This window comes from Chiloscyllium punctatum, chromosome 41, assembly GCF_047496795.1.
Source record: "Chiloscyllium punctatum isolate Juve2018m chromosome 41, sChiPun1.3, whole genome shotgun sequence".
NCBI classification, from domain to species: Eukaryota; Metazoa; Chordata; class Chondrichthyes; order Orectolobiformes; family Hemiscylliidae; genus Chiloscyllium; species Chiloscyllium punctatum.
This window is the reverse complement of record NC_092779.1, coordinates 16,179,514-16,200,875: the sequence shown is the minus strand read 5'-3', so window position 1 is coordinate 16,200,875 and position 21,362 is coordinate 16,179,514. Positions and strand designations below refer to the sequence as shown.

General features: G+C 38.6%; 2 protein-coding genes across 9 annotated transcripts in view; one reads left to right on the top strand and one right to left on the bottom strand.

Moving 5' to 3' along the window:
- The window catches only part of lyrm4 (LYR motif containing 4), a 174,841-nt gene extending 162,176 nt beyond the window's left edge, over positions 1-12,665 (bottom strand). Inside the window, exon 1 of the mRNA XM_072560445.1 lies at positions 12,512-12,665. Within this exon, the coding sequence (XP_072416546.1) occupies positions 12,512-12,597 (86 nt within the window). The 5' untranslated portion in view covers positions 12,598-12,665. The remainder of the gene's footprint in view (positions 1-12,511) is intronic.
- Positions 12,666-12,812: 147 nt separating this feature from the next.
- The window catches only part of fars2 (phenylalanyl-tRNA synthetase 2, mitochondrial), a 457,813-nt gene continuing 449,263 nt past the window's right edge, over positions 12,813-21,362 (top strand). The window contains exons 1-3 of one of the 8 annotated variants that reach the window (XM_072560438.1): positions 12,813-12,927; positions 18,546-18,581; positions 20,326-20,407. In XM_072560438.1, the coding sequence (XP_072416539.1) occupies positions 12,902-12,927; positions 18,546-18,581; positions 20,326-20,407 (144 nt within the window). In that variant the 5' untranslated portion in view covers positions 12,813-12,901. The other 7 variants (XM_072560437.1, XM_072560441.1, XM_072560442.1 and 4 more) reach the window with 7 other exon arrangements.

Sequence of the window (21,362 nt, the reverse complement as noted above, 5' to 3'; positions counted from 1 at the left end):
GAGGTGTTGGGTGTCTTAAAACACATAAAGGTGGTTAAATCTCTGGGACCTGATCAGGTGTATCCCAGAAATTTATGGGAAGCTAGGGAAAGATTGCTGGATCCCTTTCTGAGATATTTGCATCATCGATAGCCATGAGTGAGGTGCTGGAAGACTGGAGGTTGGCTAATGTGGTGTCATTATTTAAGAAAGGTAGCAAGGAATAGCCAGGAAAGTACAGAAGCGGTGAGCCTGACATCAGTGGTATAGGGAATTCTAACAACTGGAATACATGCATTTGAAAGGCAAGGACTGATTGGGGAATGTCAACATTTGGCTGTGTGTGTGAAAAATTGTGTCTTACTAACTTGATTGGAGTTTTTGAGGAAGTGACAAAAAAGATTAATGAAAAGCTGAGTGGGAGACATTGCCTTTTTGGATTTCAAAATGGCATTTGACTAGGTTACGTATGGTAGACTGGTTAGCAAGGTTAGATCCCATGTAATCCGGGGGGAGCTATCCAATTGGATACAAAATCGGCTTGAAGGTAGGAGACAGAGGGTAACGGTGGACAGTAGTTTTTCAGACTGGAGGCCTGTGACCAGCAGTGTGCTACAAGGATTGGAGCTGGGTCCACCGCTTTTCATCATTTATATGAATATTACGGATGTGAATGTAGCAGCTAAGGTTAGTAAGTGTGCAGATATCACCAAAATAAATAGAGGAGTGGACAGTGAAGGTGGTTATCTCAGAATACAATGGGACCTTGATCAGTTGAAACAATGAGCTGAGGAGTGATAGATAGAGTTTAAATTGGATAAATGTGAGGTGTTACATTTTGGTAAGGCAAATCAGTGCAGGACATATACAGTTAATGATAGGAACCTGGGGAGTGCTCTTGAACCAAGAACTTTGGGGTGCAGATGCATTGTTCCTTGAAATTGGAGTCGCTTATAGACAGGGTGGTGAAGAAGGCATTTGGCACACTTGTCTTTATTGGTAATATCACTGAGTATAGACAGAAGTTGGGATGTCATTTTGTGACTATACAGGTCATTGGATTGGCCATTTTTAGAATACTGCGTTCAAGTCTGTTCTCCCTGCTGGTAGGAAAATTGTTGTTAAATTTGAAAATGTTCAGAAAAGCTTCAAATGGATGTTGCCAGGATTGGATGGTTTGAGATATCAGGAGAAACTGAATAGGCTGGGGCTTTTCTTCCCTGGAGTGTCGGAGGCTGAGGGGTGACCTTATAGAGGTTCATAAAATCATAAGGGGCATTGATAGGATGAATAGTCAAAGTCTTGGCAGTTGTGGCATAAGTTATAAGGGACATTAACCTTTAACTGCAGTATTAATCTTGCCTGCTACCTTCAAGGATTTGTAGCTAGGCAGCCCAGGATCCCTCTGTTCCATTGAGCTTCCTCATGTTCTGCCATTCATTGAGTACTCCCTTGTCTTGTCACTTCTTCCAAAGCGTAATACGTCACATTAACATACTTCTTTATATCCACCTGTAAGCTTTGATGAAAAGATGCTGACCACTGGTAAAACTATGTTGCAGTGTTGTCATGTAGTACTGTGTTATGTCATTAAGAATATGTATTACGTAATATTATTTTCCCAATGTATTATCCTGTTAAGTTGAAGTAGATGCTGCCAATATCCAACCATTAAGTAAATGAAGGCTGACATAATTCATAATTAAATGAAGCTCCACTTCCTCAATACCTCACTTAACAATTATGCTGTTATGAAGTTGTAATAAAAACGTGGTTAATCTTTAATTCTATTGACTGATTCAGTATCTGGGACTTCCATTTGATTAAAATAAACCTTGAAGTAAGTAGGGCACTGTGTTTAAAATGGCTGCAAAAGCAATCTGACCTGCAAGGTGTTCAAGTTGCACAAGGCAACTTAAACAAGATTTCTAAAGAATCTATTTATATTAAGATAGTTGAAATTGTCAATAAGCAACAGACATCGGATCTGCAGGAATGACCACAAACAAAGGAAGCTTATCAAAACCCATTACGCCAAAAGAAGGTGCTGAAAACCTGTTTCAATGGCACCTTTACATTACATACATTTAGACAGCTTTGATATCAGGATACAGAAACCTTTTCCTCCACTGTCTACCGTCAGTCATCAGTTATGACATTATCAAAACTCCCCCTGTGCAAAATGCTCCAGGTATACACTTGTCTTTTGGTTACAGAAAGCAGTAACAGCAAGACAAGTTGCAGGTGGATGAATAAATATGTTTAAAAGCTCAGACCCATTCTCTGTTGCAAATTGGACAATGTTGCAAGAGATACAATAACTTAAAAATAAACAGATCTTCAATTGCCATAGGCTCTTGAAGAAATTGCTTTATTTCAGTTTCTAAAGACTGTTTCCATGGGAATAACTAGCTTCATCAGTTGAAACACTACTGAACTTTCAGGCCACCAAAAGATTACAACCCAAATTTCTTTTTATTTATGGACTCTAACTATTCTCCAATTTCACCTCCCCACACCCTTTATCTTATCCTGTTTGCTTGTATGCATGTATGTTGCAGAATTCAGAATTGTTAAAAACTTTTCAATAATGTTTATACTTCTCCCTATGTGAGGTTTTACAATAAACTAATAAAATGAACTTTTTACTTGCTAACTCAAGAGGTCTGGCTGGCTTGTTGCTCAATGATTTACACAAGGCCAAGTAATCATTTCTAAAAACTCATTTCTGTTAGAACCAACTTTCAGGAGCAAAGAGAGAGCAAAATATTATTCTAGCTGGATTTGATCACAACGTACACCTTTAAATACAGTAATGATTACAAGTGCGCTTTCTTAAGTGCTGCCAAATGTATCACAAGTTGTTGAATAATACACTGGTTAATTCTCCCCCTCAAACAAGGAGAATGAGGCTATTTATATCAATCTACTTCCGCACAAAACATAAAATGAATCTGGAATTATCTGGGCCTTCATGGCTCCTCAGGCACCTTGACAGGACTGACCATCTGCCATAAAATAATTGTATTCTTGACCAATGAAATACCTAAAGGTATTGGGAATTTGAAAAATGAACAAAATAGGAGCAGAAGATAGTCATTCTGCCCCTCAAGCTTGTTCCACCGTTCAATAAAATAATGGTGGTTGTTTGTTTCAAATTTCACATTCAAGTCTATACCTGTTAACCTTGGATTCCTTTGCCCAACAAAAATCTATCCACCTTGGTCCTAAAAATATTTCTTCATCCTGCTTCTGAAGCAGGGTATTCCAAAGTTATACAACCCTGAGAGAGGAAAAAAAAATCATCTCTATCCTTAAAATAGTGTCCCTTAGTTCTGGATTCAACCATTACACATCCACCTTGTACATCAATCAAATTACCTCTTATTCTTCTAAAGTCCAGTTCTAAATCCACAACCTGTCAACCTATCCAGCCTATCCTCATAAGACAACCAGCTCCACCAGGTATCAATCTGGTGAATTTCCTCTGAACTGCCTCCAATCCAGTTTAGATCTTTCTTTAAATATTGTATTCAGTACTCAAGATGTGGTCTCATCAATTCCCTGTATAAATATACACAACGAGCTTAAAGTTTAATTCTTCTCAAAATAGGATAGCATCCCATTAACCTTTTTGAGTAATTATCGAACCTACATGCCAACTTTTTGGGACTCATGCACTAGAATACATAAATTCCTCTGCACATTGCAGTTCCACAGTTGTTCTCCATTTAATTAACATACTTGTTTTTTGTTCTTCTGCTAAAGTGAACAACTTCACATTTTCCCACATTATATTCCAATTGCCAGACTTTTGCTGCCTCACTTATTTGTATCTTTTTGCAAGTCTTGTCTAGATGCAAAAACTGCCAGCCCATTGATTTCTTAGTCTGCTTCCTTGGTGATTTTAATTTCTCTAAGTTCGTCATTGCTTTCCACCTCCTGACTTACAGCTATTATGGGAAAGTTTTCAGTATTCTCTATCTTGTAAGCAGAAGGAAAATATTTTTAAATTTCAATTGCCATTTCCTTATTATCTACTATTAACTCCCCATTTTCATTCGCTAGAGGACCAACACTCACTTTATTTACTCTTTTCCATTTTGAGTATCTGTAGAAACTCTAGCTATCCATTTTTACATTTGTAGTTTGCTTCCTATCATTCTTTAATTTCTTTATCCATATTAACATTTTAGTCATTCTGTGCCTTCTTCACATTCAGGCCAATCGTCTGATTTTTATTAGATTGACACCTGGAACAAGTGGGTTAACCTATGAGAAGGGATTGGTTATTCCGGGCTTGTTTTCATTGGAATTTAAGACAGGAGGGTGATTTGATTGACGTTTATAAGATCCTGAATACCTTTGACAAGGTGGATGTAGAAAATATATTTTCACTTGTGAGTCAGTCCAGAGCTAAGGGATATTGTTTAACACTATGGGTTGTCTTTTTAGCACAAACATGAGAAGACAGTGGAGGTGGAGTAATTGAATATTTTTATCAATTTTTGCTAGACAATTGGAATCAAAGGTCGTTGGGGGTTGATGGATTTGTGGAATTTGAAACACAAACAGATCAGCCTTTATCTTACTGAATGGCAGAGGAGACTTGATGTGTCCTCTAAGCTTGTGTTGCTCCAAGAGTCTGGTGATTGGTGTGCTGACACCTTTACCAGTTTCTGATTTTGGGAATCGTTGCCATGCATGGTCTAATATGTTATGAATTCACTATATATATACCCTTCAGTTTTGTATTTTTATCTTGATTGTTAGTGTATTCCCTGTTTTTTTTCCTCCTTCCTGACATCATTTGACCTTCATTTCCCATAAACTATTTTAATTTCTTACCTTCTATCAAGTCTGACACAGCTTTCCAATTTTGCCCGAGCAGGGAAAACAGAATAAATGAAGGGGAAATATACTTAGATCATTAAATGCATGAATGAAACCTCAATAGCTTTGAAGTTGCTGTGTGCAATGGAATCCAGTCTACTCATATTACAGGGTACAGTTGCACAGTAAAGTTTTTACAGTTGCTTTAAAGTTCGGCTGATGGTTTTTTTTCTATATTTACTGTAAAAAGTACTTTGAGGATTTTGAAGCAGAGTTTCAGGAAAGGATAAGACTTCAGTTAGAGGATTATGTATTCAAATCCACCACTTAAATACATAAGCTAGTAGTGAAAGTGGGCTGTGCTGTTGGAGAGTCCATGTTTTGGATTTTGTTTTAAATTGACACCTGTTTTGCCTTCTTAAGGTAGGATATAAAAGATCTTGTGGCACAATTCATAGTAAAGTTGCATTTAATTCTCCAGTATGAGATGGGAAAGGAAATGGGACAAGAAGAGAAAACAATAGTACTAACATAGAGTCATAACTCAAATCCTCCAATCCTAGCAACATGACATTACTGAACACAACCCTGCTCTTAGAATCTAACATATTGAAGCAATTGCAGTAAAACAGTCAAACATCAAACGTGTTATAGATTACAGCTGTTTTTCAGCAGCAGGTACCAACTTCCATAATTAAACATTTACAAGTTTATAGATGCTGTACTCCAAGATCAACCTAAAGTTAAGAGAATGAATGTCCTTCTTACACTTTGAGATGGTACAGCACTGCAGTGTTGCAGAACAGTGATTACATACAAGTGGTATAATAGATTTCCTGGGAGATAGGAATTGAATTAACAAAAAAAACTTAAAATATACCGCAGTGTGTCAGCTCGGATAGCACTGAGAAGAATATTTAACAATTCAGATCACATTGTGGCTATATTACCAAGAACTTTCATACCTTAATTTGTGATCATGTATGCAAAATATTCAAAAAATCATAATCAAATGAATTACTTAGAAAATGTAAGAACTGAGGAGAATTATTTCACTGAGCTGGATAAGAGAGGCATTGAGGACAAGTGTGCAGACAACCATATCAAAAGGTTCAAGCTGAACAACATACCACTTTTTTGCACATTTATGCATTAGATTGTCTTGATTTCATAGAGGGACACTAAATACATTTGTTCTTCCACAGCCCCTTATCCCACAATATTAGAGGAAAAAAATGCATTGGTATTTCATTGGTGGGATGGTATTATAGCTTTATGAGGTGTATTTTTGTCTTGTTTTTTTTTTGAAAAGAGATTTTGAGCCATAGGTGACAAACTGGCCCCTCCAAGCAAATAAAGTAAACAACTTGTGAGGCTTTCTTTTAAAAAGTCAGAACAATAGAAGCAGCAATGAATGGGTGGAGTCAGGCTCCCACAGAACCTGGGTGTTTCAGCTTAGCTTTCAGCAGTTACTGGGTTTTTTGGATACTGGTTATGAAAGCTGCTACACCTCTCTGTCTCTGCTATAGCTAACAGCTTGAGCTCTCTCTGTTGCCAGAATTGCATGTGAAACTTCGTATTTTACTGAATTTGCCTTTGCTAAGGGGGTATTTATGTAATGTTACTATATTGGAACAGTTGCTGATAAGTGGTCAAATAATCTGGTATTAGCTAAAATACAAAAATATTTTTGTTGGCTTGGACTGCATAAAGATGTGGTTGAATTTTGCTGGACACATCATATACGTCAGGTAATTGGAAAACCTCGGGCAGTGAAAGGTACCCGAAATGCTGGAATAAGTATTACCAGCACCATTAATACTTATTCCAGCATTTGAGGAACCTTTTACAAGAGTCTTAATTAATTGCAAAAGACCCCTCCCTAAAATAAAAAGTAGGAATCAATATTTGTTGACCGTAATGTATATGTCTACTAGATTTCCAGAAGCCATTCGTTTATGCAATATTATGGCTAGAAGAATTACAGAAGTTACTCAAAATTTTCTACTAGATATGGACTACACACAGAAATACAATCAGATCAATAAAATGTGTTTTCCTTATAGCTGAGTAGTGTAACCAATCATATTTCATCTCGAACATAGCACCTTACACCTGCCTATAAATAAGAAAAAAATAGGGTCTACGCTATCTCCTTTATATATTTGAAGGGTGTTTGGTTTAGTCTATAACACTAGTCCACAGAAAATAATATCAGGCTTCCACACATTTAACTTGATGTGACATGGATATATCCAATTAGTCTGTCTAAAACCCTTTATAATTTCTGACTTCGAATTACCCAACACATGGAGTTTTCTAAACTAGACTTATCTGCAAACTTTCATTGACATTATACGTCTTCATCCAATTACTAATATATATTGAAAGTTGAAGCCTCTATACAAATCCCTGGGAAACATTAGTCACATCTTGCCAATCAGACTGTTGTATATGTAGTAAGTGGTTTCTATTACATTTCCACTTCTTCCCTTTTCTACAATGTCCTTACTCTTCTAGTGATCAAGGTTAAACTTCATATCATCTTTTCCATCCACAACCAAGTTTTGAATTCTCCCACCAGTGAAATATTACCATATCCAAGTCCTCAATTATGCATTCTGTCGAAAGAGCTAGGGCAGAATGCTTAACGATGGAATTGTAACAGATGCAAAAGTCTTTTAAGACTTGATATTTAGCATGCCTACCGACAGGGAGAACAGCAAGCAACAATGTCAATAAATTAGAAAATAGTCAAAATAATACAATATAAGCCAGAGAAAGGGATGACAATGTGTTAAAGTGCTATGACAAGACCAATTTATAATTAAAAGCTTAAGGTGTAGCTGGCAAAATATTAGAAAGAACACAGCACAGGTTAGCTAAGCTAACTTCAACTTTTATCAATCTATTGAAAAGCAATAACTTGATTAAAAGGGATGGGACTTTTTAAATATTCCTTCAAGGGATGAGGGCATTATTGGCGAGGCAGGTATTTATTTAGATCAAAAAACTGCAAATGCTGGAATCCAAGATCGACAAGCAGGCTCCAAGAGCACAGCAAGTCAGACAGCACCAGGAGGTGGAGGAATCAATATTTTGGGTGTAACCCTTCTTCAGGACTGCGGGTGGGTAGAAAGGGTGCTGCAGAGAAAAAGACTGAGCGGGCAGGGTGGTGTGGTGGGGATATGTGAATACAGGTAGAGGGTATGACCTGGTTGATCGATCAGAGGAATGAATCCCGTTGGTAGCTCGAAGGAAGCGTTGATGAGAGGAATTGGAAGGGAGGTGGAGGGGCTGGGAAGGGTGTCGGGTGATGGGAAGGGAGGTTATTTGAAATTGGAGAACTCAATGTTGAGTCTTCCGGGCTATAGGCTGCCCAGGTGGAAGATTAGGTGTTGTTCCTCAAATTTGCAGTCTGATTCGTTGTGGCAATGGAGGAAGCCAAGGATAGTCATGTTGGAAAGGGAGTGGGAAGGGAAATTTAAATGGGTGGTGACTCCCCCTGTGGACCTGGCTGAGATGCTCAATGAAACGTGCCCTTAGTTTATGCTTGGTCTCCCCGATGTAGAGAAGACCACGTCAGCACCGGATGCAGTAACTTCTCCAACCTAATTTACTGCATCCAGTGCTCCTGATGTGGTCTTCTCTACATCGGGGAGACCAAACGTAAACTAAAGGCACGTTTGACTGAGTATCTCAGTTGGGCCTGCAGGGGTCGACCTGAACTCCCAGTTACAGCCCATTTTAATTCCTCCTCCCAAGCCCTTTTTGACATGACCGTCCTTGGCCTTCTCCATTGCCACACTGAATCAGACCGCCAATTGGAGGAACAACATCTCATCTTCCACCTGGGTAGCTGACAGCCCGGAGGACTCAACATTGAGTTCTCCAATTTAAAATAACTTTCCTTCCCATCACCCAACTCTTTCCCAGCACCTTTCCACTCCCCTCCATTCCTTTCATTGATTCTTTCTTCTAGCTACTAACTGGATTCATTCCTCCCCTCAACCAACCAGGTCATACCCTCTGCCTGTGTTCATCTAGCCCCACCTCACCACCACCACTACCTCCCCCCACTTTATATGCAGCTCCCCTTATACCCACCCCTAGTCCTGAAGAAGAGTTACACCCGAAACACTGACTTCTCCAACTCCTGATTATGACTGACCTGCTGTGTTCTGTCAGCCTCCTGCATGTCTAGGCAGACATTTATTGCCCATCCTTAATTGCCTAAAGGGCAGTTAAGCATCAGCCATACAGCTGTGGGTCCAGAGTTACATGTAGGCAGACCAGGTTAAAGATGGCAGTTTCCTTTCCTAAATGATGTTGGTGTATGAGACAGGTTTTTCTGACAATGGATTCGTGGTCATCATTAGACTCTTAATTCCAGATTTGTATTGAATTCAAATTACACTATCTGCAGAACTGGAAAAAGCACAGTTGTGAAGAAGGATCACTGAACCTGAAATGTTAACTCTGCTTTCTCTCCACAGAATCTGCCAGACCAGCTGAGTTTTTCCAGCAAATTTCTGATTTTGTTTCTGATTTCCAGCATCTACAGTCCCCTCGTTCTTTTTCATGCAGTAGAAAGCAGTTCAGAGAAAGTTAGACATATTTTAAGGCAGAAGTAGATAAAATTCTTAACTAAAAAGGGAGTCAAAAGTATTAGGGTAGGCAGGAAACAGGAGTTGATGTTACAATCAGCTATGGTATTACAAAATAACAGAAAAGCCTCAAGAGACCAACTAGCTTCCTCTTGTGCCTAGTTTGCATGTACTATACCAGTTTTGATGATCAAAAGACAAGGAGGGGAAGCAGTGCGAAGAGGCCCCAAGGCAGGCAACAATATACCATCGTCTCTACCTTGAGCTCATCCAAAGCTCTGACACACTTACATTTCACTGAACTTGATAAAACTCTTGACTTCTTATCCAATATTACCTCTATATTTAAAATTCTCAGTATGTATTCAAATTCCTCCGAGGCATGTCTTATCTCAGTAATCTTCTCCAACGCTAAAACTGAAGTCTCTGCATTCTGACAATGTTCAGGTATCTCAATTTTCATTACACCAGCATTAAATGGCCATGCCTTCAGCTAGCCTGGCTTTCAACTTTGAAATGCCCTTCTTAAATCTTTCTGCCTTTGACCTCCTCACTCTCTTTCATTAAGATATTTCTTAAACGTAACAGTTTGAGTGAGCTTTTTATAGTCTTTTCTATGTTTCTCCTCAGGTAATTTGGCATTCAAGTTTTGTTTGAGAGCATTCCTCTGAAGTTTCTCAGGACATTTTTCTCCACTAAGAACATAAAAACAGGCCACTCTTCACTGCTCCGGCATTTAATAAGATTGTGGCTATTCCTCTACTTCAACTCCATCGTTCTGCACTATTCCTATATCTCTCAAATCCCTTAATCTCCAAAAACCTTTCAGTATTTATTTTGAACGTAGTCACTGAGTATGCAAAGCCTTGTAAGATAGAACATTCCAAATTTTTTTTTTTACTCAAATGGCTATGAAGTTATCTTAGTCTTAGATATGTGACACCTCCATTTTGAGGCTGTGATCCTGAGTTAAAGACATACTACAGTTAACTGACTTGTCTTTTTAATAGACATTTTGATATTACATGGCTGCAAATAAACTAATGGGCTTTAATCAGCAAGAACAAGACATAGTTCAGGAAATTCCTTTCTAGTACCTTCCAAAACTAGCAGACTGAAGGACAGAAACAATCTCAATTTGGAGCAACAAAGATTAGTTAAGGATAGTCACCATGGCTTTGTCAAGGGAAGACCATGTCTGATAAGTCAGATTTGAGTTATTTGAGGAGGTGACTAGGTGTGTTGATGAGTGTAGTGCTTCTGGTACATTTTAAATATACTTCAGTAAGTCTTTTGGCAAAGTGTCATATGAAATACTCATCAAGGTAAAGGCCCCTGCAATCCTGTACTGCAGGGCTCAATGCTATTGTTTATAGTGTTCATTAACTAATATAGGAGACTTGATCACTAAGTCCACAGATGACATGAAAATTGGTGTTGTGGTAAATAATGAGGAGGAAAGCCTTGGACTACAGGATGACACAGATAGCTGTGTCAGATGGACAATGGCATATGGAATTTAATCCAGAAAAGTGAGGCAATGCACTTTGGGAGCATTGCCAATCCAAGGGAGTACACAATGTACCAAGGAGTACAGAGGATCAGACAGACTTTGGTCATGTCCACAAATCTTTGAAGACAACAGTACAGGTGGATAATGTGGTTAGGAAAGCATATGGAATACTTGTCTCTATTAATCAAGGCACTGATGATAACTGCAGGAAAGTTATAATGGAGCTGCAAAAGATGTTAGTTAAGCCAAAGTTGGAGTGTTGCGTGCAGTTCTGGTCACACTACTATTGGAAGGACGTGAACGCTTCAGAGAGGGTGATCAGCAGATTTGTCAGGATGTTGGCTGGACTGGAGTGTTTCAGCAATGAAGAGAGACTGGAGATGCTGGCGTTTTGATTGGATTCCTTACAGTAGGGAAACAGGCCCACACTGACCCTCTGAAGAGAATCCACCCAGGACCATTTCCCTATCTTATATTTACCCCTGACTAATGCACCTAACACTATGGGCAATTTAGCATGGCCAATTCACCTGACCTGCACATCTTTGGAATGTGGGAGGAAACCAGAGCACCCAGAGGAAACCCATGTTTTCCTTACAGCACAGAAGTCTAAGAAGAACTTTACCGATGAACATAAAAGTATGGGGCATTGATAAGTTAGACAGGAAGAAACATTTCGTTTAGTAGAGGGTTCAATAACCAGGCAGCTTACATTTAAGTTAAGAGGCAAGACGTTTAGAAGGGATTCAAAGGAGTATATTTTAACCTATTAGCAGAAGGTATCTGGAGCTCTGCCTGAATGAGAGGTGAAGGTGGGAACCATAACAAATATTTAAGTAGTGTTTGAATAGACACTTGGCAGGTTGTAACATACAAGACTATCGGCCTAGTGCTGGGAAACAAAACGAGAGTAGATATTTCCTTGATGATCAGTGATGTGCGAGAGGCTGAAGGGTCTGTTTGTATTGCAAAGCATTGACTTCAAAAATACAGCTAAACTTTAGCGTCGGTATCCTATTCAGCAGAAAATTCTAAACAAGCTTTATTCCTGGTGATCAACATTCCCATAAGTAACTACAATGAATTGGTTGTGAAGCACTTTGATTTTTTTCAACGGTCATGAAAGGCGCTATATAAATATATGACTTTCTTGACACCTTCAAATTCAATTTCGCAATCTTGGTTTAAAATCCTTTCATGGTCTCATTCCTTCTTGTTTCTGAATCTTATCCAGCTCCAAAAACTCGAAACACTTCTCTGGCCAATTCTGACATTTCGTGGATCACCTACGACCCCCTTTTTCAGATCTTTCTTTAAAGCGATCTCTGACTAATTTAAATTTTGTTTGCCGCTTCTGATCTCGCTTTTGCGTGAGATATTTTTCCTGACTTACAGCTTTTCTTTGGTTTTGCTTTGATTGGAGTTTTTTGGCAGTTTTTTTTGTTACAATAAGAACAGCTATATAAATAAAACGTCAGCTCTCGAAATTAAATTGCGGCTTAAGAGCGATAGAGAAATGGGACGTGGAGCTTATCGATACTCATCGAATAACAACATTCCCACGCAGAAATTTTTTTACCTATAATTGTAAGTGGTAAACTTCTTGCTTTCTTTCAGCATCCGCCTGTATAAAGACAACACCTGACTGCTCGCGGGCACCGCCATCTTCGTTCCCCGGTCTTTATCGCGCAGGACCCGGGTGGCCGGGCGCGCGTGCCTGAAATGGAACGTTGTGCTGGCAACGGCTGTTCCATGGAATACTCGACCGTTAAGGATTTTTTTTTAAAACCCAGAATAAGTCAGTTCTGCTTTTACCTTGCAAAAGCCTAATAAGTAGGACCCGCTGACCACATTTCCTTACACTTTTCAAAGGAAAAACTGTTCTCTCTTTCGACTGGCAAGACAGTGTCCTACTGTTGAAGATTTGTGTTGTTGAGGTGGTGGGCGGGGAGAAGAGGTCAAGGAAGGGATGGTGTCAGTGTCTTTGCAAAGAAGGTGAGTTTGTTCGTAACAAGTGTTGGATGTTAAGAGCATAGGGATATAGAAAATGCCCGTGTTTTTTTTTTAAAAAAGAAAACTGTATCATTACAAAAGGGAATCCTGTTTACAATCTTGAGATTAAAACAGAAGGGACATGTGTTGAGGAGCCATGTGTGGTGTCTCGAAGGATCCAACACATTGCAAAGTTCCTTGCCGTTGGGCACGGTTAGTAATCACTATCAGGTTTTGCACTTTATGCATGCAACTTTTGAATGATCCTCAAATCTCCTATTTCTGATTGTGAATCAGCTTGCACAAAGAAAAAGACAACACAGAAACGCCGTTGATGCTGAAAATCTGAAACTAAATAAATTGGACGGGAAATGAGCAATGTTTTCACGTTAGGGTCTGCAGAACCTTATTTAAAAGGGCGTTAGAAACGCATTCCCCAGAGTTTGAATTTACAGTTTTATGGGGGGAGGAGGGGTTGTGCGACGAACAGAGAAAAGACAGTAGAAAGATATATTGAGATGAAGCAGCTTGTATTTCCTTCCTTAACAAAGGATGATGACTCTGCTTTCATCACAATACAAACTCATTTTCTTAAAATCAGAAATCTCAAGACTAAGGCTACGTCAGATTTTGAATATTGGGGGATTTCTGGTCAAATGCATTGGACTGTGGTGTTCAAACCAATTGGATCATATTGAGTCAAGTGTTTTTTTTAGATTAGATTACTTACAGTGTGGAAACAGGCCCTTCGGCCCAACAAGTCCACACCACCCTGCTGAAGCGTAACCCACCCATACCCCTACATCTACCCCTTACCTAACACTACGGGCAATTTAGCATAGCCAATTCACCTAACCTGCACATCTTTGGAGTGTGGGAGGAAACCGGAGCACCCGGAGGAAACCCACGCAGACACAGGGAGAATGTGCAAACTCCACACAGTCAGTCGCCTGAGGCGGGAATTGAACCCGGGTCTCTGGCGCTGTGAGGCAGCAGTGCTAACCACTGTGCCACCGTGCCGCGAAGTGTGGGAGGAGACATATGGAATATAAGAACTAACACGTTGGTTGGACTGAAAGAGATACTTCTTTGTATGTTCTATGTGTTACCTTATTCTTAAGTGTCATACATATCTTGCTGAAAATTAAAGAGAACTAGTTCAAAATATTGCCCCTTATACTGGGAGGACTGTTTCCCTTAGAGTTTTCTTATGAGATTCCACTTGTTTTTTAAAATCTCATACAGCATTGTTCACATCTACTCAATAGAACCTTTGGTAACAGTGTGATTTTTTTTGATGGAGTAGTAATTGTGGTGTGGTAGCATTGATAATAAAAGACTGCTCACCAAATGAGTTGAGAGAAAATTTGTTCTTGAGGAATACAAATTAGCAATGCACTTAGTTTCTGAACATTTTGTACAGATCACTCAAACCCTTCATTCAAACAAATGAAATTCATTCAAACCCTTCTGTTGTTTCTCATCATGAAGTGCTTATTCTGTAGATCTAAACGTAATTAATGATAAATTATTCTTATGCCTTTTACACTCAAAGTTGTAAATCTGGGACTTTCTCTCTCCCAACTTTGACTTACTCATTGACAAAGAGAGTCAGATTTAAATAGGTACAGACAGACATTCTCAAAACCAGCTGTCTACAAACCAGAATTGTCCAAAAAACTGGACATTTCTGAATGCGCAGTGCATTTTTAAAAAATGTTATTCGATTGAAATGAACTTATCGGGACAATTCAGCTATATGTTGCATAGATAATATTTGTTAATTTAATTGGTTTATTCTCATTTCCAAGTAAGCCAATCTGAATTAGACTGAACATCCACTGTCCAAATTAGCAGAAATCCAAGTCCACAAACCCACATGACCTCAGTCCTGAGACTAATAATTTTGAGGGACTGTATCTATTGAAGGTTAAAAAATCATACTACACAAGGTTATAGTCCAACAGGTTTATTGGGAAGCACTAGCTTTTGGAGCGCTGCTCTTCATCCACCTGACGAAGGAGCAGCACTCCGAAAGCTAGTGCTTCCCAATAAACCTGTTGGACTATAACCTGGTATGATTTTTAACTTTGTACACCCCAGTCTAACGCAGGCACCTCCAAATCATATCTATTGAAGGTATTGAAGGATCTAATAGATACTTATTACAACTGGTTATTATGTACAATTATTACATTCACAAACATATAATTCAGGGTTAGTGTTATACTATTCAGTTATAACTGAGGATTATGCTTTCAGTAGCATTTCATTCTACAAGTGATCCAAGTTATGATGAAGTATACAGTGTTTATACAATCAGGTCACATGCTACATATACTGATTTGCAGACTGTGCAAAATAACACAACACCAGTATTCTGATGAAAGCAGAGTTTTAATCATTTGTTAAGTAAGGAAATTATTATCGCATGTGTAAAATGAGTGACAAAAATGTTTCTTGTGGCCTCTGGTTCTTCTGCTAATCATCTTACATTCGTGTCTTTTATTAATTCTTTTTTCAAACCATTCTGAATTTTGAACACTTCATCAAATTAACTTTTTTCTTCTCTGATCCATAGAGAATAATCTAGCTTCTCAAACATCTCTGCATAACTGAAGTCTGTACCCTGGGATAAATTCTAGTAAATCATGTTTGTACTCTCTCGAAAGCCCTGATATTCTTCCGAAAGTGTGAAGTCCAGAATTGACCAGAATATTACAGCTGATTCTTAACCAGTATGTCATAAAGGATTAGAATAACTTACTTCATTTAGTATACTATTCCTCTTTTAAAAAAGAGCAAAAATTCCATAATCGTTAATAACCTGTTGAACTTGTCCGCCATTTTTAAAATGTATGCACATACACCTGCAGGCGGCTCTGTTCTTGTCTTGCCTTCCTCTCCAACTTTAAAACTGTACCATTTAATTCATACTTAGTGTACATACACCTCCAGGTCTCTTTATTCCTGCCTCCCCCTTAAAAATTTTAACGGTTAGTTTATCCTGCATCTCTTGTTGAAAATTTAAGAGCAAAGCATAGAATGTAGCCTGATGTATAGTATAATGATAGATATTGTAAGGTTAAGGTAACTTGGCATGAAAGTTAAAACTAAGCTGAAAACTGAAGGATATGGTGTCCATTGAAGGTAATTTGTTGCTGGCCTTTGCTGTGTTCAAGGTAATACACATTTCAGTAATTAATAATTATTTCAAATACAGGTTACCCTGAGGATGTAGAAATTGCTGTATAGCACAACTGTGAGGTAACTAATTGAAAACTTCAAAAAATTATTGTTACATTTTCTCTTTGTTTATTATCTGTGAAACCATTTTCCAAGTCATGAACTTTATTTACATCATTAATGCATATAGTAGTAACAAGGCAGAGGGAGTTCAGCTTCTCATTTCACACTACATTGGAAGCATAGTAATTGCTTTCAGTATTGAATCAAGTCGATTAGCTTTGACCAAGTTAGGCTTGATAATAGTGGCCACATGATTTACAGTAGACTGCAATTGAAGTTCCAGCAGTCCTGATGTTTATGTTATAGAGATGACAAGGATATCTGTGTTTACCATCTGTACTCTTTGAAGTTGGTAGCCAATTCTCTTGCTGTTAAATCAAGAAATCCAGAGGTATAAATGTCTGTGACTCCCTGTGACTCCTCCACATGGTGCGCTGATGAAATCATTATAGATGGAAATAAGTTAGAAATCACTGAGTTGGTATGAAAACTTTCCCATTTATTAGTATTTTTCTCACTGCAAAATAAGTCTTAAAAAAGCCATACCTTGTTAAATGAAATAACTAGTGTGTTTTTGATTATGTACTAATTCAGAAATATTTTTGAACAACTTCTTTGGCCCTGAAAGCTTCATATTATGGTTGTGGAGTAATTCCACCATTCCTCTTAAAACATAGACTTTTGCAATATGTTTCTTGCAAATTTATTTGTATTTCAGTTTTTACCTTCATACTATGATTGCATACCTCAGTATTTATTGATTTATTGACACTCACGGCGTCAGGTTCGATTACAGCCTAGGACGACTGTCTGTTTGGAGTTTGCATATTCTCCCTGTGTCTGTATGGGCTTCCTCCCGATGCTCTGATTTCCTCTCACAGATGTGCAGGTTAGGTGGTTTGGCCATGGTAAATTGCCCATGTCCAGGGATGTGTTGGGTTAGGAATGGAAAATGTAGGGTTACAAGAATAGGATAGGGTAGGTTGGTGGATCCAGGTGGGATGCTGTTCAGTGTGGATTTGATGGGCTGAATGCCGTGCTTCCACACTGTAGGGATCCTATGGTTTTTTTTTAAAATCCCATAATATGCCTCCTGTGGCTATTTAAGACTGCACATATTGCTTATTTAAAGGAATGATCGAGGCAGCCATGATTTTGTTTTTTCAACCTTAAATCAATTGGTGCTGTGTACCATTTGAAAAAATAATTTATGTATAATGTGATGTCGTGTGTGTCTGGCAACAAATTAAAATTGTAAGTTTTTACTTCTCCATGTTCTGCTTTGGGTTCTTTTGATTACTCATATTTTGAATCATAGAATGTTTATAATATGGAAGACCATTTAGCCAAATGTGTTGGTGTTGGCACTGCAGAACAGCAATGCGTTGAGTATTATTTCTTGGCCTTTTACCCAGCTTTTTCCACTCTAGGCCTTCAATTCTTTCCTTGTCAGGTATTTATCTGTTTCTTTTGAAAGCCAAAGTTGAAGCTACCTCAACTATACTCTTGAACAGCGCACTTCAGATCCGAAAAGCTGTTGCACAAAGACAGTTTGCATGTTGTGTTGTTTTTTTTGCTTTTACGAGGGCGGCTGAATCCTACAGTCAATAAAAACACTATCTCCTCAGCTACCCCATCCAGACACATCATGATTTTGAAAATCTCTAATATTCCTCTCTTCGAACATCTCAGCTTCTTCAATCAACTTCATAACTGATGTTTCTCATTCCTGGAGCCATTCTTGCACATCTTTTCTGAACCGACTTTAGTGTCTTCACATTCTTCCAGAACGTAATACGATACGCCAGTTGATGCTGAACCACATTTTATCATAACTTCTGTTTTTTTGTACTCTATGTTCATATTATCAAGTACATTATCCCAAGTGCTTTCTTATCTACTCTTTTTACTTGCCCTAAAATCTTCAATGATTTGTGCAAACTACACCCCAACTCCCTTTGCTCCCTCACTGTCTTTAGAATTGAGCCCATAATTTTATATTGTTTTTCCCATTCTTCAAATCACTTCACCAGTAAAACACCTCATACTTCACGGTTTTAAGTTTCATCGTCTACTTATGGATCTGAATATGTCCTTTTGAAGTTTAACAGTTTCCACCTCACTTCACAATACTTCCAAGTTTTGTGTCAACTGCACATTTTGAAATTACTCAAAGATTGACCAAAGTCAAAGTCATTAATATATGTTAAGAAGAGCATGGGTCCTTGATAGATTAAATTTTTATGGTTGTTTTGTAGGTACGAAAATTGGTTTTCTTTTATGTGATGTTTTCTTTTGTGCATGTTGAAGAGTGTGTAGGAACAGTAAGGAAACAAGTTAATAATAATGTATATGTTTCATTTAATTCTTAGAAAAGGATTTCTGCAGTCAAAACAGCCACAAGTAAGGTATGTTTTTTGACATAATTTTATAATGTATAATGATAAGGAATATGTTTGATAACTTGTCAAGAGGATAAATATCCATTGTGCTTTTTGAAGATGAAGGTCCCTATTGAAGTTAAGTAGAGAAGAAAACAATACTCCAGCATTTTGTAGCAATTATGGGTTACATTAAAAGTGTACTCTTGATACTAGATGTTACTCATCCATTTACAAGACCTATTTATGGAATATTGAGCCAAACATCAAGGACTACCACAGTACAGAACTGAACAACTGAATAATGTTGCAGACCAAGGAAGTTCTATAACTGTTATATCTGGACATGTAAACATTTCAAGTCGTCTCTAAGATATATCAAGTTATTGAACTTTACAATGAAAAAGGTACTTTTCCGGGTGCTGGTAGGTGGGACTAGATTGGATTGGGATATCTGGTCAGCATGGACGGGTTGGACCGAATGGTCTGTTTCCATGCTGTACATCTCTGATGACTCTATAGTATGCTATAACACAGAAGTCACAAATTTTTGTAGAAATAAAGTTGTGGATTTTTAAATCTTGATTGCTGGCTCCCCCTAGTGCCTCAGTGGGCAACTGTGATGTAATGCTGAGCAAAAATTGTTAATATGTTTGTGTTTTTGAGTTAGGCTTTTTCAACTATGGAGTTGAATGGAATCTTGCAGTTGGTTTCAGTGGTCTTGGGATAAGCAAAAATCAGTGTCTCTAACTGCAATGTGTATGAACATAGGATGAGAACAGAGTCAGTCTGGACTGTGAAACTCTTCTAACATCAAATAGCCAGATGACCCTTATTTTGGGCTAAAACATATTAAGCTTTATGATTAAATAGATGGCAAATTAAATGTCATTGAATTTAAGTTGCTTGAAATTATTACGCTATATTAACAGTACCATATAAATGTAAATTGTTGCTAAATTTATGAAGTGGCACATTAAGAGTCAACTTAGCTCAATGGTAGTGCTCTTGCTTTTTATTCAGAATGTCATGGGATCAAACCTCACTGAAGAATCTAAGCATTGATACTAGGTTGATGGCTGAGGGAGTCCTGCACTGTCAGAGATACCATTTCTCATTTGCCATATTAAAACTTGGCCTCTTCTGGTTGTTAAGGAATATTTATCCTTCAACCAACACTATCGGAAACAGGTTATATGGTCAACCGTTCATTGCTGTGACCCTGCTGTTTGCAATTTATTTGCTGTATTTACCTATAAAGTTGTTGTGATTTTACTTGAAAAATCATGCATGGTTTTTGCAACATTTTAGAACATTCTGCGGATATGAGAAGCTTATACACATATAAGATTACACTTTATTTGGCAGAGAAGAATGAATTGTCACATTTTTTGATCTGCTTGAATATATGTTGAGCCTCTGTTGGATAACAAAGGTATTACAATTTTAGCACTCCAAGAATACTTAAAAATTAGCCTCGTGGTTACTAATGTACTACTTCCATCTTAGCTCTTATTCTCAGATGCTGAACTGAATCTTGAAGTTATGGAACCCTCAATACCTTCATTTAATTTCTTGCAACTTGAACTGTTCTTGTGGGCTTTGTTTATGCCAAGCATCACACATCTATGATCAGCATAACTTTGCGATTCTTTTTAGCATGTCCAACCAGGGTTACATTTTATATGAAAAGCCGTTTTTTTGCTTTTTCTTTCATTTTTCCACCTTGTTCTTTATTGTAAAATTTACTTTCTATTCTGCATTTAAAAAGTAAAGTCACCATAATCCCACCAGACCATAGGACTGGAGGAGGTCCAGGAGATGGTGGTTTAACTGAGGGTCACTACCGTCAGGTGAGTGGAGAGGTTGAGAAGGTAGGACCTTCATCATTACCTTAGATGGCATCAATCTGCATCATAAACCAGCCAGGAGAATGTAAGGATTACAGATGCTGAAGATCAGAGTCAATAAGTGTGGCACTGGAAAAGCACAGCCAGTCAGGCAGCATCTGAGGAACAGGAGAGTCAACATTTTGAGCATAAGCTCTTCATCAGGAATGTTGGGGGGGGGCCCAAGCGGGCTGAGAGATAAATGGGAGGGAGAAGGTAGCTGGGAATGCGATAGGTAGATGAAAGTGGGGGGGGCGTGGAGCGGATAGGTGGGAAGGTGGGAAGGACGATGGGCAGGTAGGACAGTTCAAGAGGGTGGTGCTGAGTTGGAGGGTTCACTCTGGGATAAGGTCAGGGAAGGGGAGATGAGGAAACTAGTTAAATCAACACTGATTCCATGTGGTTGGAGGGTACCAAGGTGGAATATGAGATGTTCTTCCTCCAGTCGTCAGGTGGCTAGGCTTTGGTGGTGGAGGAGGTCCAGGACCTCCATGTCCTTGGTGGAGTGGGAGGGGGAACTGAAGTGGTCGGCCATAGGATGCTGAGGTTGTTTAGTGCATATGTCTTGGATTTGTTCTCTGAAACATTCCGCAAGTTGGCGTCCTGTCTCCCCATTGTAATGGAGATCACATCAAGAACAACGGACACAGTAGATGAGGTGTTTGTATGTGCAGGAAAATCTTTGCCAGATGTGGAAGGATTCTTTGGAGCCTTGGATGGAGATGAAGCAGAAGGTGTGGGTGCAGGCTTTGTATCTCTTGCAGTGGCATGGGAAAGTGCTGGGAATGGAGGGTGGGTTGGTGGTTGGTATGAACCTAATGTGGGAGTCATGGAGGGAATGGTCTCTGCGGAATGCTGAAAGTGTTGGGAAGGGAAATATGTCTCTGGTGGTGGGGTCTGACTGTAGATGGTGGAAATA